Genomic DNA, 12,947 nt, shown 5'->3' with positions numbered 1-12,947 from the left:
GCCCAACAAAGTATAGCTCTTCTTCCCTTTCCCTTTCTTTTGAAAAACTTACGTTGGTAAAGTTGAAACTGCACAAAAATGGCTTGACTAAAACAGGAGCGAGTAAGTTAGACACACAGTCAGAATCACTTGTTTCCACTGCAGTGAGCTCATGGGTGTGTCAGATCAACTGCAACTTCAAGTGGTAAGCTCGGATATCACTTGGGTTTCAAGTCCAACATTACTGAGACAATGAAAATAACTTTTCTTCCCCATCTGCACTTACTTTGGGAAGGTATAAACAGGAAAAAGAGGAGAGTAAAGCAAAGCTCTGTATCAAGTGACAAGAGTTAACTAGGGGATTCTGAGTATGCTACTGGTACCCCTTTTTGTGGTAGCAGGGGCTACCCACACCAAAATTGAGTGTTCGGCTGAAACCGGTCTTCATAGTTTTTAAACCTTCACTTCTGTTGGAAGCCGCATGGTCTCTGTAGTGGAGATACTAGGTATCATTTATCCATCCGAGCAAGTCACTTTATCTGGACAGTTACCTCCGTCATTTGAGCAGATACCAAAGTACACGAGCAGGGGAAAGGGCGGGGGGAAAGTGAGAGTTAAAGTCCACAATCAACCGGGACTATTGTTTTTACAGTAAAAAATTAAATTAAACAGCCCATTAAACACAGGTAAGACCTATGTTCTTCTAAGGGCCTGTCTCAGCCACGTGAGAGTCAGCCAGAAGAGGAAGAGAACTTGGTCCTACATCCAGTATCTTTCCCATTCTGCAACTCAGCTAGAGTTTCACTGAAACCTATAACTCAATGTGTTTAAAATTGCAGGTGTCAGGGCACTTCATATTATGCACTGCCTGCATTTTTCAGACTACTAGTAGGAAGTAAACAAGCCCAGGGGAAAATAAAAAGTCTGGCAACCCTCCAGCACACTGAGGCACGAGATAAGTACATCTGTGATCCAAATGCTACACAGTGTGAGAGGAAGAAAAGGGAAAGGTGTGTAAACTGATATTACACTGCGGAGCAAGGTCAAGGACCTACCTTCCCAGGTAATGACTTGGGGCAACAGTAGGGGGAAACCCTCATCCTTTCAGGTGGATGACCCTCAAGTTACATGCTTCTGCAGTCTTACTTTCAATATATTTTGCTTTCCTTGATTACTCAAGATGACTTATAATACACCCATATGCTTCATACAGACCAAACCATATGCATAGTGCAAATTTTTTGTCTAATTATAAAGATTTTATAATTACAAATATCCAGACAGACAAAACGGCTTCACTCACCATAAAGACAGCATGAAAGTTTAAGCCTCACAATACTGTAGCCCAATAAAACTCCTGATCTGAATAAAGACTGCTCTCAGTGGATTACATGGATCCACTATCCTTTTGCAAAAGCTCTCTCTCCTATAACACTACCTCAGAGCAATGCATCATTCATTGTAATTTTGCTTTTTAATGGCATTTAACTACAGGTACTACTATTTGAAGCATCCAGCAAGAGAAAAACGTTGTTCATTATGTTTATACTGATGCTACAAACAGCTTCAGCCAAGCAGGAGTTCATGAGCTAGGCCTGAACACTATCCACTGAACGTGGCAAGAAAGTACTTAGATTACTGAAGTACTGACATTATTCAAACAAGCTAACACCCAAAATTAGCACTTCCTAAGACTCACCAAGAAGTACATCTCCAGAGAGTAAAGACACTTCTCAGGCTCTCAACACCAAGAGGTGCCACTTCTTTACAAAGTGCACCTGCCTCTTCTTGGATCAATAACTGACATCATTGCCCTTTACACTGTATCATTAAACAAAAGGAGAGAGTTAATGCAAATTGGCAGGACATTAAGAAGTTTCAACAAAGACTGAAATAGAAGTAACACTGGGAATGCGCTGATATTTGGGCTGGCCAAGCCAGCACTGCAGCGCTGTGGCAGTGTGCTGTGGCTGTGTCGGTTCGACGCATGGCCATAACCGAGGCATCGCTCCTGCCCCGACACCCATCTCTCGCTGCTGCACACGGACAAGAGGGCGCAGACACCGTGTTCTAATGAATGCCCCATTTCACTTCCAGGCTACAGCTCTAGTTCAGCGCCACTGACATCGCACTCAGCCCAGCCTTACAGCGAATCCCTGCTCTGATGCCGAGCACCACCGTGCCTCTGCAGGACCCTGGATGGATGAAGCGTGTTTCCGTGATGACGGTCCCTTCCAGGACAGCTTCCCGACCCACCCGGGATAACAAACACATCCCAGGCTGCAGGTATCTCCCAGACATCCCCCTCTCCAGCACTGACTTTTGCCACAACCAGTTTTCATCTGACAGAGGAGGTTAGGGAAGGAAGAGTAAGGACATAAGAGAGAAGTGGGAGTTACAGATGTCAGTTGATAAGCTCCCTCCCCCCGGCGCCTTCCCTTCCTCTCCCGGCCCGCAGCAGCGACCAGATCCCCCCGTGCGGACGCGGGGCGGGGGAGCGGTCGAGGGGCGGCAGGCACGGCGGGGGCTGCGGGCCGGCCGGAGCCCGCGGTGCCGGCGCGGCGGGGAGGGGGAGGCGAGCATGCGGTAAGCGCAGTGCCGTGCAGGGAGAGAGCGGCGCCCCGGGGCCGGCTCCCCCCGGCCCTCCGCGGCCCCCGACCTACCCAGCAGCACGCAGAGCACGTCCAGCGCCACGAAGGGCAGCCGCGTTCTGTCAAACATGCCGGCGGCGCCCGGCGGCAGGCGCGGTGACAGCCTCGGCCCGAGGGGCGGGAGCGCGGCGGAGGCGGCAGGGAGGGGCTCCAGGCGAGGCGCTCCGAGGCAACGGCCCCCCCACGCTCCCAGCACCGCTAAGGAGCAGCCGCCGCCGCCGCCCGCACTGCGCTACTGCCGCCGCCGCGGCCCCCTCGCGCCTTTAAGGCCGGGCGCGGGCGGCGGGGCAGGGAGGGAAGGGCGGGCGGCGGCGCCTCCTCGCTCCGCCCCTCAGGGACGCCCCGCCCGCGGCCTCCGCAGCCCCGCGCGCCGCCAATCGCGCCGCGCTACGCCCCGCGCCGGGCCTGGGCCGCGCACCGCCCGGGGAGCCTGTGCCGCCACCTGCCCTCACCTGCCGGCCCAGCCCGAGGCCACACGGGCCGTGGCTGGGATCTGGGAGGGAAGGGGTCGGTCCTCCGCGGAGAACACGGGGAAATTTATTATTACTATTATTATTATTATACAACTACTATTACACAAGGAAAAAGCTGTTTCCACCTCTGGAATCACTGAATCCTCCAGGTCGGAAGGGACCACAGTGGGTCATTTGGTCCAACCTCCCTGCCCAAGCACCGAGGACAACCTGGCTCCTTCCTCTTGGCACCCACCCCTTTTAGATATTTATAGAAATTGACGAGTCCCCCCTCTCGGTTGTCTCTCTCCTCTTAAAGCTGAACAGGCCCAGCTGTCTCAGTGTTTCCTCGTAAGACTGATGCTCCAGTTCCCTAGTCCCCTTTGTTGCCCCCTGCTGGACCTGTTCCAGGAGCTCCACGTCTCTGTTGTGCTGAGCACCCTACAACTAACACCCTGCTCCAGATGTGGCCTCACCAGGACTGAGTAGAGGGGCTGGAAGAGTGCTGGAAAATTGCAAAAAAATTACAAAACAGCTGGATGCAGAGTTTCAGCCCAACCCAACCCAAAGCAATCTTTTTCCTTGTTAAAAGCTTTTATTTGGAAAGAAGAAACTTGCCAACACAAAGAAAATGTTTTCTGCATAACCACAGTTTTATTTTAGCACCATTAGCAACAAAGCAGACAATTTTATTCACCAGTGTTGGGCACATACGTGTAGGTCCTGCTACAGAGCACATCTGTGTTTTGTTCAAGGCAATTGCAGACGGGATGAGTGGCACTTCCCACAATCACAGGACCAGGCATAAGCTTTTCAGTCATTTCTCATATATTCCACTCCCTAATTCTGTAAACAGCTTCACTTTGTACAATATCCTAACAGCTGAATAACAGGTTTGAGGGATCCACAAGAGGGACAAGTTCTTGAGGTGGAAGTGCCTCACTAAATATGCTGTATCTTCAACTATGCTGCCTAAAAAGGCACACAAAGTAGTTCCATATAGAATATATAAGCAAGCTCTACATAGCAGCCTATACAGGAGATCCCAATTTTATCTCAATGCCTAAGCATCATCCCACTATATGTCAAAATGGACAGTTCTAGATATTAAAACTACCCTTGATTTCTGTAAGTGTAGTATAAATTACAGAGCACATTTTCCTGTGGAAGTGTTCTGGGATGGTTTCATGAAGGTAGAAATTCCTGTTGTTTTAAAATGCATGAAGTAATGGAACAAATTGGAGCACAACCTGGCAATGAGGAGAACTGGGCTTATCTTTGTGAGAACTGCTGCTGAAAGAAGTGTGCAATCTGCTCTTCTCCTCACAAAGCAGGAAATTGTTCACAAGGTCTTAAATCAGGAGTAGATAACATCCCAAAAATTGAAAGATGTTAGAAAAAACAGATGACAAGCAATGCAAACATTTCATGCACAATTGCCATAAGTGCTTTCTTCAACCCAAAAGCATCAGGCTAATCTTGTTCAGGCTAAGCTGCAAACAGCCCCCCTGATCCACACCCCTATGCAGTGAATTAGAGACCTGAGAGATTGCACTAATTTAAATGGTTCTCTTCCCAGAAGAATGTAAGCAAGATAGTGATTACACTTAGAACACCTGGAAATTGGGTCGCAACACAGCATTCACTGACAGAAATTAATCACGCTTTATTGTCCTGCAGTTTCTACATCTCTGTTTCACCCTTGCGATGTAGCGTGCCTGAGGGAAGAGGTATCTTTGCAATCTTCTGCCAGAATTCAGGAAAGAAAGCAGTCACTGGCTCCTCTCCAAATTTTCTATTGCACAAGGGATATGAGCCTTGCTGTTGCAACCCTATTCCCACCACTTGGCTTGCTGTGTCTTGGAAATCCCCAGCTGAGCACAGTTTGGGGATGTGGGTAGCAGTGCACAGTTCCAGGTTCGCAGAAGGCTTTCCTGGGCCTTCTAATGTGGGCAGGTATTAAGCATGGAAGCATGCCAACCCAAGCACTTCCAGTCTGAAGTACTACTCAGATTAGCAAAACCCTACATTTGCACAAGGGCTGTGTTAGCATAAGTACTGGCATCTTCAGATATGTTGTTATTTCATACGAAAAGGATGTTTTGTTGTAAACTGAAGAGAGTGTAAAAAATCCAAAGCCTGCATACTTAAGTACCTTTAACAAAGAATATCTGCAGTAGCAACAAAGCCCAGAGTGGCAGAAAGGGTAAACTGATGGTGCTTGATTAGAGAGCATCTGGAGCAATACGTTCCAGAGGAAATGGATGTTGGTTGATTACAAACACAAATAGAAATAATGTTCAGCATTAGTTGGAGGTTCAGGGTTTTTAACAATACAACACAAATCAGAGCCTCTGAGTTTCATTTTCTCCTGATACCGTGAGAGCTTTGTAGTATCTCTCAACTTCATGGCATTTTTACTGTGTAGGCTTTGCTTGGTAGCTGTCCCTTACAACAAAGTGCTAACTACTGCCACTACTCTTAGCCACAGTGACCTTAGTGACCCAGCGAGATCAAGTCAGAGCCACTCATATACTTAACACAGTCTGTGCTAAAGAACATTTCTGGACACAAGTAAAAATTAAGGCAGCAGACAAAGCTCATAAATTACATTGTCTCATATCCCTTAAGGAGATTTACATGTTAAGTTAGTCTTAATATTCTAGAATTATAACTTCTTCTCTAGAATTTAGACTCTCCAAAATATCTTCCCCTCTCACCCATTCTCTTTTTTAGTATGGTTATTTAGTTGGTTGGTTGGTTTGTTTTTATAATGGCGTCTTTTTGTTTGTTTAAGGGAGAGCAGTGAGCAGCAGCAAATCCCAAGAACAAGTTGAAGCCCTGTTAATGTCTGTCTTCTGTTTCTTCTACAAATTGTGACCTTCAGTGTTTCTACCAATCTTCTTAGAAGTTTTGCGTGTACAACGATTAAACTCTCAAGAAGTTTATCATCAGTCTCTAGTGGTACTTGTGTGATAATTAATTAGTACTGACCCAACAGGATTCTTAACTGCAATTAACATTCATACAGATCAGCAGCTTTAGTAAACGACGGGACTTTCCCAGGCTTTTTCTCTGTAGCTTGTTCTGGGGTGGGAGTCAATAGCTCTGAATGAGCTGTTACCACTCAGGAAAGGGATGAGAGGGTTACTGTGGATAGTTCTGGGAAGCCATCCTCTGGGTACTCAGAGAGAGAGCAACACTCCAACCATAGCACTGGGAATGCGATTAGGAAAGAGAGCAATCTGACAAATCTCATTAGGACACATTCCTGAATGCCAGCAATCCCACTTCAAAATGGGTAACTAGACACAGAGAAAGCACACAGTAAAGCAGAAAAGAAAGCAATTTTAGAATTTGTATACAACAGCTTCAATGTAGCAGAAACGGAACATGATATTTCAACATTTAAAGGGAATTATGGGATAGGAAAAGTCTATAAAGTACAGATCTAGAAAATCATTAAATATGTGGAGAACATTAAATGTGTAGCAAGCATTCAGTATTTTATATCAGCTAAGAACTAGAGAGAACTTCTACAAGACGTCAGACAACAGGACGTTTTTACATGAGAATGTTGTGAAATGTTTTGCCTCAAGATGCTGTGGGGCACACAATTACAAAGGAGCAAAAAGGCTCTAGTGAATTCATAGAGGATAGGTCCACTGTTAAACAGTGGATCCTGGTTGTTTCAGAAACATCTCTACTTCTGATTTCCCACGTTTAGAAAGAACTGCTGGGAAACACAGCTCCTGTTTCTTAAACTCCCCCTCAACATCTGCTCCTGTGCACTGCTGCACAGTTTTTGGCTGGATGGACTTGATCTGAGTCAGGTCTTCATATGTTCAAAGCCCGTCTGCGTGCACAGTGTAGCACTGCAAAATACATTAGTAATAGCAGAGATTAAAAAGTTCAGACATGTTCATAATGTTCCGTCAGTTTCAGACTCTGCAAGACTTTTGTGTGGCTATTTTGAATTTATCTGCCAAAACCCCACTCATGGAGTAAGGAGGACAAGGAGAAAAGTCCACAAGATAACCCCCCTGAATTTGTCTTTGTCTGAATTTGTCTGAATACAGGATTTGCCTCTAACAAAATTGCATACTCTGCTATAGGATAGTAGAGACTTGAACCTCTCAAGTCAGCTGAAACCCCTTGCACAGAATGTTTCAGGAAACAGAATTTAGACTCCACCAAAATATCTTAGCCTCATATGTCTTCTTTTGTTTGCTCTGCCCATTTATTTGTTTTCTTTCTTTTGCTTCTACATCTCATGTTTGTTTTGTTTTTAATAAGGGAGCTGTGATCAATAAAGAAAACATATATTTCTAATAAACAAAGCATGAGAAGTTTCCTGTCTTCTCTCTTTTAATTCTTTTTTCTTTAAATGCAGATGACACTTTTTTGGGTACTTCATCCCCATGTCTCTCTTGAACTATTCCCCAGAAGGTCCTGCTGTCAGGCTGACTTGAGATTGTCACCTACGGGCAAGTTCAGATACGTGAAGGGTTCTGCTCCCCCAGTTTTAGATCAAAGTTGTAGATCATTCCCACAATAGATCTGTTTTAGTAGAAAAGACAAGTTATTTATAAATATTAGCCACAGAAATAAAGAATCAAGCAGACCTCACCATACAGCATAATAACAAATCTAATATTCATGCCCATGTAATGAATGAAGATGCATTAAACCCCAAGTATGTAGTTTTGTTTATATTTAATGGTGTGTATCATACAGCCTCAGAGGATCATATAGCATATTCTAGAAAAAACACTTCAGGCTATGTCTACACAAGTTAATTAAGTGGGGCCAACACACACTGAACAGGTACTGGCACATGATGGTACTGTTTATAAGTTAGCTCACAAATGGTGTTGTTCAGAACTAACTACCACAGGCTGGGGAGCATTCCCTATGGCAGTTTTGCATGCAGCCATGCTATTTTGATAGGAAGAAAAAGCAGTTGTGTGGCCATCAGCTGTGCTCTACCAGTTGGCCTTAGGGCTGAGAAACTCTCCCTGTTTGCTCTTTATGGGATTTCATTATTTGTTTCAATTACAAATATTGCTCTGAAGCAGTTAAGAGACTCTGAAAGAAAGAATGTCTCAAGGGCACTCACAAAATGTTCATGTCTGAGTGAAACTTTTATTAAAAAGGTCTTACAATTATTGCAAGTTGGAGTGATTTAAAGGCTGCAGAATTTGTGTCCTCTGGCTTCTGATTTCCTTTTTTGATCATGCTTTCCTGTCAAAACAATTAGCAAAACAGAAGTAACTCTGGCAGCAGCCATACATCTCAAGAGATGAACTTCAACATGGTAACCAGTTGCACAGTGAAGGATTTGCCCATGATGTTTTAAAGGCACCCAGTTTTGACCCATCACACACCTAAACTAGTAACTCAGCCTCCTGTGCCTGTTTCTGTGCATGCTTGGATACCCATATATCCATTTCAACAGATGGAAGAAGATAAGCTTGAAGGAAAATATGTGTCTTTGCAATTTTGTCCAGGTGTGCTTCACTGGCTGATCAAAGCTGTGCATTCAGATTGCAGCAGGTAAGGTGTCTGTTCCTGCTGCTTCTCCCTGTTTGGCAGCAGCAGTCCCACCCCTGACCTGACACTCTGTGCTTTAACCAGGCAGCAACCTGCATGGAAACCACTGCCAGGCAGCAGCTCCCAGTCTTGTAGCACTTGAGGATGGCCTGGATTACCAGTAGAAGTACCACTACAAGTACAATATGGGAGTTGACAGAAGCAGAGAGATCCAAAAAGAGATACATCTAGGTATTTTTCCCAGCCTAATGCTTGTGCTGCTGCTAGGAGGATGAACCACCTGACTGCTGTCCTTCAGTGCCACACATCTTCATTTATATTGGAAAGTTTTCAGATTAGTGGTGGTCCCTTACCATATACACTTCCTAACACAGTGGATTGAGCCATTGCAATACTCCTAGTCATATTCATCCACAACTCACTCTGAAGCTAAGGCCAAGACAAAATGACCAGAATGGTCATATGGAAACTTGTCTGTAGCAGACCTTTTGCAACAGTGCTATGCTGTAACAGTTATCAACACTTGTTTCATCTCCACTTGTGATTTTCTTTCCTAGTGTCAGATCTGAAGAAATTTATTCACAAGTTTATAGCACTTAGTTGTTTTCTTAAGAAATAATAATTATATTGGATAAATTAAAGCTTGGACACATTTCCCTTACTGAAATGTAGTTACTATAGCCTAGCATGTAAGTGATGGCAACTAAAAAAATTAATTATGAGGGGGCTCTGAAAGTGAAATAACTATAGACAAATTGTCACCACAACCCTAAAACTGGAAGAATCAAGTAAAAAGGAAACCTGCTTCAGTACTGATTGTAGGGCATATTTATTTCTGGTATATCTGAATTATTTTTAATGGAGCAGGATTAGGGCCAATTCCTGCTCAAAACACAATTAAGAATGGAGGAGAATAGATCAACAGATGATTGCAACATTAATTATTTAGAATTCTCCCACAAATCATTATGTGAGGATTTGGGTCCTAATACAATCATAATCTAATGGAAGCTTCTGCTTCTCCATGTTCTATAAAATAGTATTTGATTCCTTGAAATAGTCATCAGAGTTGAGCACAAAAAGCCACAGCTGGAGCTGCTCCAACATACAGAGTGTTCAGTTACTGAAACCTTACATTTCCTCTTAGTTTGCATTCTACACCCTGAGCAAGAAACAAGGGATTTCACTTTGCTGTCTTGTCTCTTTAGACGGGGTCACCCTCATGCCAACAGCAGATTCAGTGCCTTAAAGCACAAGTCGATGTCTCCTCTAATCTACTGGCAAAGCACAGAATGTCCAGATTATAATTAAGCCCTGACCACTTGGTATTTACTTTTATTACACTAATACTGTGAGGCCCCAGTAAGATTGGAGCCAACTGTGCTATGTGCTGCACACACTCACAGCCACCACCTGAAAGACTTCACAGAACAGGGTGAGAGAAAGAGTTATTTCCCACAGCAGCAAAAGGAGCCTTAATTTTGTTGCTGCTCTCCTTGAGGCATTAATCCCAAAAGAGAAGAGGAATAAACCTGTCTCAAATGAGTCATCTGAGCAGATGCAAGCATAAAAATATCCTCTTATCTCTTGTTTTATCTTCCCTTCCACATTGCTGCTTCTTTCCCAACTAGAATAATAACAAAATAAGAGTGAAGTCAGTCCTGGGCAGGGATGTTGTAGTGTCTGGAGCACCAGAAGCAGTGGAAGCAGGCAGGAGTCTCACTCGATGCACTCTGGCTCCTGTAGTCTGAGCAAGCACTTGGCAAAGGCGAGGAGAAGGATTATATCTGTCAGAATAACTTTTATGGGACCCAACTCTTCCAGGAATTGTTTAAAATCCACATAATGCTTCTGAGTGTTAATGCCTGTATTGGGACATTTGCATTAGCAGATAAATGTGCAAGAACACATGTTTCCAGACATCTGCCTAGTGACTGCACATCTGAGCAGTTTGCTGAAATTTAGTTCTAAGGTCCGTGAGGTCCTTGGGCTCCTGAAATGATTTCCAAGGTTTGTAATAAATTGTGCTGCTGCAGTGTACCATGGTTAAGCAATTCTCCCATGATAGAAACAATATGTGGTGCACTGCACTAAAACCAATCTATGTTATTTTAACTTTCCTGCCTTCGAAATCTTTCAGAAGGGAACACAGACGAGTTTCATACATACAGATGCTGTGAAAAAAAGATGAAAGCTTTTGTGATGATATCCCCAAATTATCACTCTCCCAGTACAAGACAAGTGGATAATACGATGCTGATCATTGTGCATTGTATTAGTAAGAAGTGAGGAAGAACAGTGTAGTTTTTAAGGCAAAGGCACTTAGTAGATTTCTGCAGAGCCCTGGTTGAATTGCTTACATTCCCCCAGCTAGATCCATAATTTTTTAGCCATGTCAGAGAAAGGAGGACTTGGAATGTGCAATGCCATGAGGTTAAGTTGTGGTGATGTCTGGGAAGGAGGAGTTCATCTTCAGGCACAAAAGGCATTGCAGTGTTGTTGAGTTCCCCTTCCTGGTGCACACATGGATTGCAGGATTGCATCAGAGTGTGAGTCAACAAAGAGGTAGACTTTCAGGGATTTTGGGCTTGAATGGGAATGCAAGCCATTAGCTAATGTACACCATGTGTTTTTCCCTTCTTTCAAGTGGAGAAAACAGTGCTCCTGTACTACAGGTAGGTACTGTGAAGATAAGTGTCACAGAAATGTCACAGATACTGCTGTCACGGGCACAGATTCAGGGCACAGATTTAGCTTGTTCATTTCTCTAATGTTATTATTGCTGTTATTATTACTATTAAAACTATTAAATTCACAAATTATAATCTACTATCAGGCTACACACACACATTACATACTTCATATGACTAAAGCAATTAAGACACATAAAAAGACCTTGCATTTGATAAAAATAGGCAAATGGGGAGTATTCCATCCCAGACACAGCAGCTGGAAGAGGGTATATGCTGCAGTTATTCACTGTGAACATGAACTTTGTTCTTCTCAAGAGTCCATGAAGCTTGTGATAAATTAACTTATATTGGACCAGCCACAGCAGGCTGGCAGAAGTACCCAGGACTGAGCACGATTTTTATTACTCAGTAACCTGTACTCTTAAAAAAATGTAACCATGAATCAATGTGGTGTTTTACACTGTGTTTGTCTGCTTAACAAAACGTAAGAGGAAAGCTATAGGAAGAAGTGGGAGGTTGCCTAGTTGGAGCTTATAAAGGTCTATAAAACATGTTATACAGTTAAAAAATGACATGCAATGCAATGTTAAGATTACTTCTGCCAAGTATGTTCATGGTATGGCTTGTTTTCTATCAAGTCATTTGTACTGTCCTTGTTTAAAAAGCATTAACTAGTTTTATAAAATTAAAACCAAAAAAAACCAGTCCCGTTTAGAAATCAGGCATCAACTCCATATGCTAAAGACTTTGACTTTGTCACATTTAAAGACAACTGACAGAATTGGTTCTGTAAGGCTGGTGATTAGGAAGATCTCTGAGAGATTGTAGATTTTGCTGTAAGTCTGCTCCACATGTGTTAGTTACAAGAAGGGAGAATTCAGCTTCCCAAATCTCCCATCTCCCATCTGAGTGCTTTTACTGCTGGACCTGGGCAGGACGTGGGTAGGATATAACCCATCTGCTTCCTGGCTGTAATTCCAGGGACAGTTAGGCAAGAGACTGGAGAAACCCAGGTTTTTGCATCTCCCTTGTTCTCACCTGTGAGGTAGGCTCTGAGTACTCTCATGACCCCAGGGATGACTGCAGACACTGCAGGGCTGGGTCCCAGACATTGTGAATACACCAAGTGCTGATATTTAAAAGGCCTGTTAGGCACTGAAGACTTTGTGAATAAGACTCAGCACTGACACCGTCACAGAACTGTCAGTCTTCATCTGAGAGCCTTTCTAAGTCTTACTCATCTTTGCTGAGACTTGTTTGCTCAAATGCTCAATCCAATACAACACACGCAATTATTTGCAAGATGGGAACCTTCCTGTTTGTCTGCAGTCTGCTTTGAGGACAACTATGTTGATTTTTCTTGCACTTTTATAATTTGGAATATACTGTGTTTAAATGGTGGGGGAGGGGGGAGGAGGGGAAGGTAAGGAGAGCAAGTGGAGAAAGAGAGAAAGACTGTGTGCATATGTGTTTACCTGTATTTATCAGATTAAATAAGCATATTTTAGTAGGTTTATAGGAGAGGCTAATTCAGTTTGGTGATAGATTTTTATGTAAGAAAAAACCCCAAGCTGTTGCCAAGATTATAGCATTGGTTAGAGAGAGGAACCTTCTGCCAT

The 12,947-nt window shown here is 43.7% G+C and overlaps 1 protein-coding gene across 2 annotated transcripts in view; it reads right to left on the bottom strand.

Moving 5' to 3' along the window:
• Window positions 1-2,885, bottom strand: part of PLPP1 (phospholipid phosphatase 1) — a 62,228-nt gene extending 59,343 nt beyond the window's left edge. For both annotated transcript variants that reach the window (XM_082301795.1, XM_082301796.1), the window contains exon 1: window positions 2,643-2,885. In XM_082301795.1, the coding sequence (XP_082157921.1) occupies window positions 2,643-2,700 (58 nt within the window). In that variant the 5' untranslated portion in view covers window positions 2,701-2,885. The remainder of the gene's footprint in view (window positions 1-2,642) is intronic.
• Window positions 2,886-12,947: the final 10,062 nt, after the last annotated feature.

The sequence above is a fragment of the Coloeus monedula genome, assembly GCF_965178545.1.
Source record: "Coloeus monedula genome assembly, chromosome: Z".
NCBI classification, from domain to species: domain Eukaryota; kingdom Metazoa; phylum Chordata; class Aves; order Passeriformes; family Corvidae; genus Coloeus; species Coloeus monedula.
This window is presented reverse-complemented; position numbering and strand designations above follow the sequence as displayed.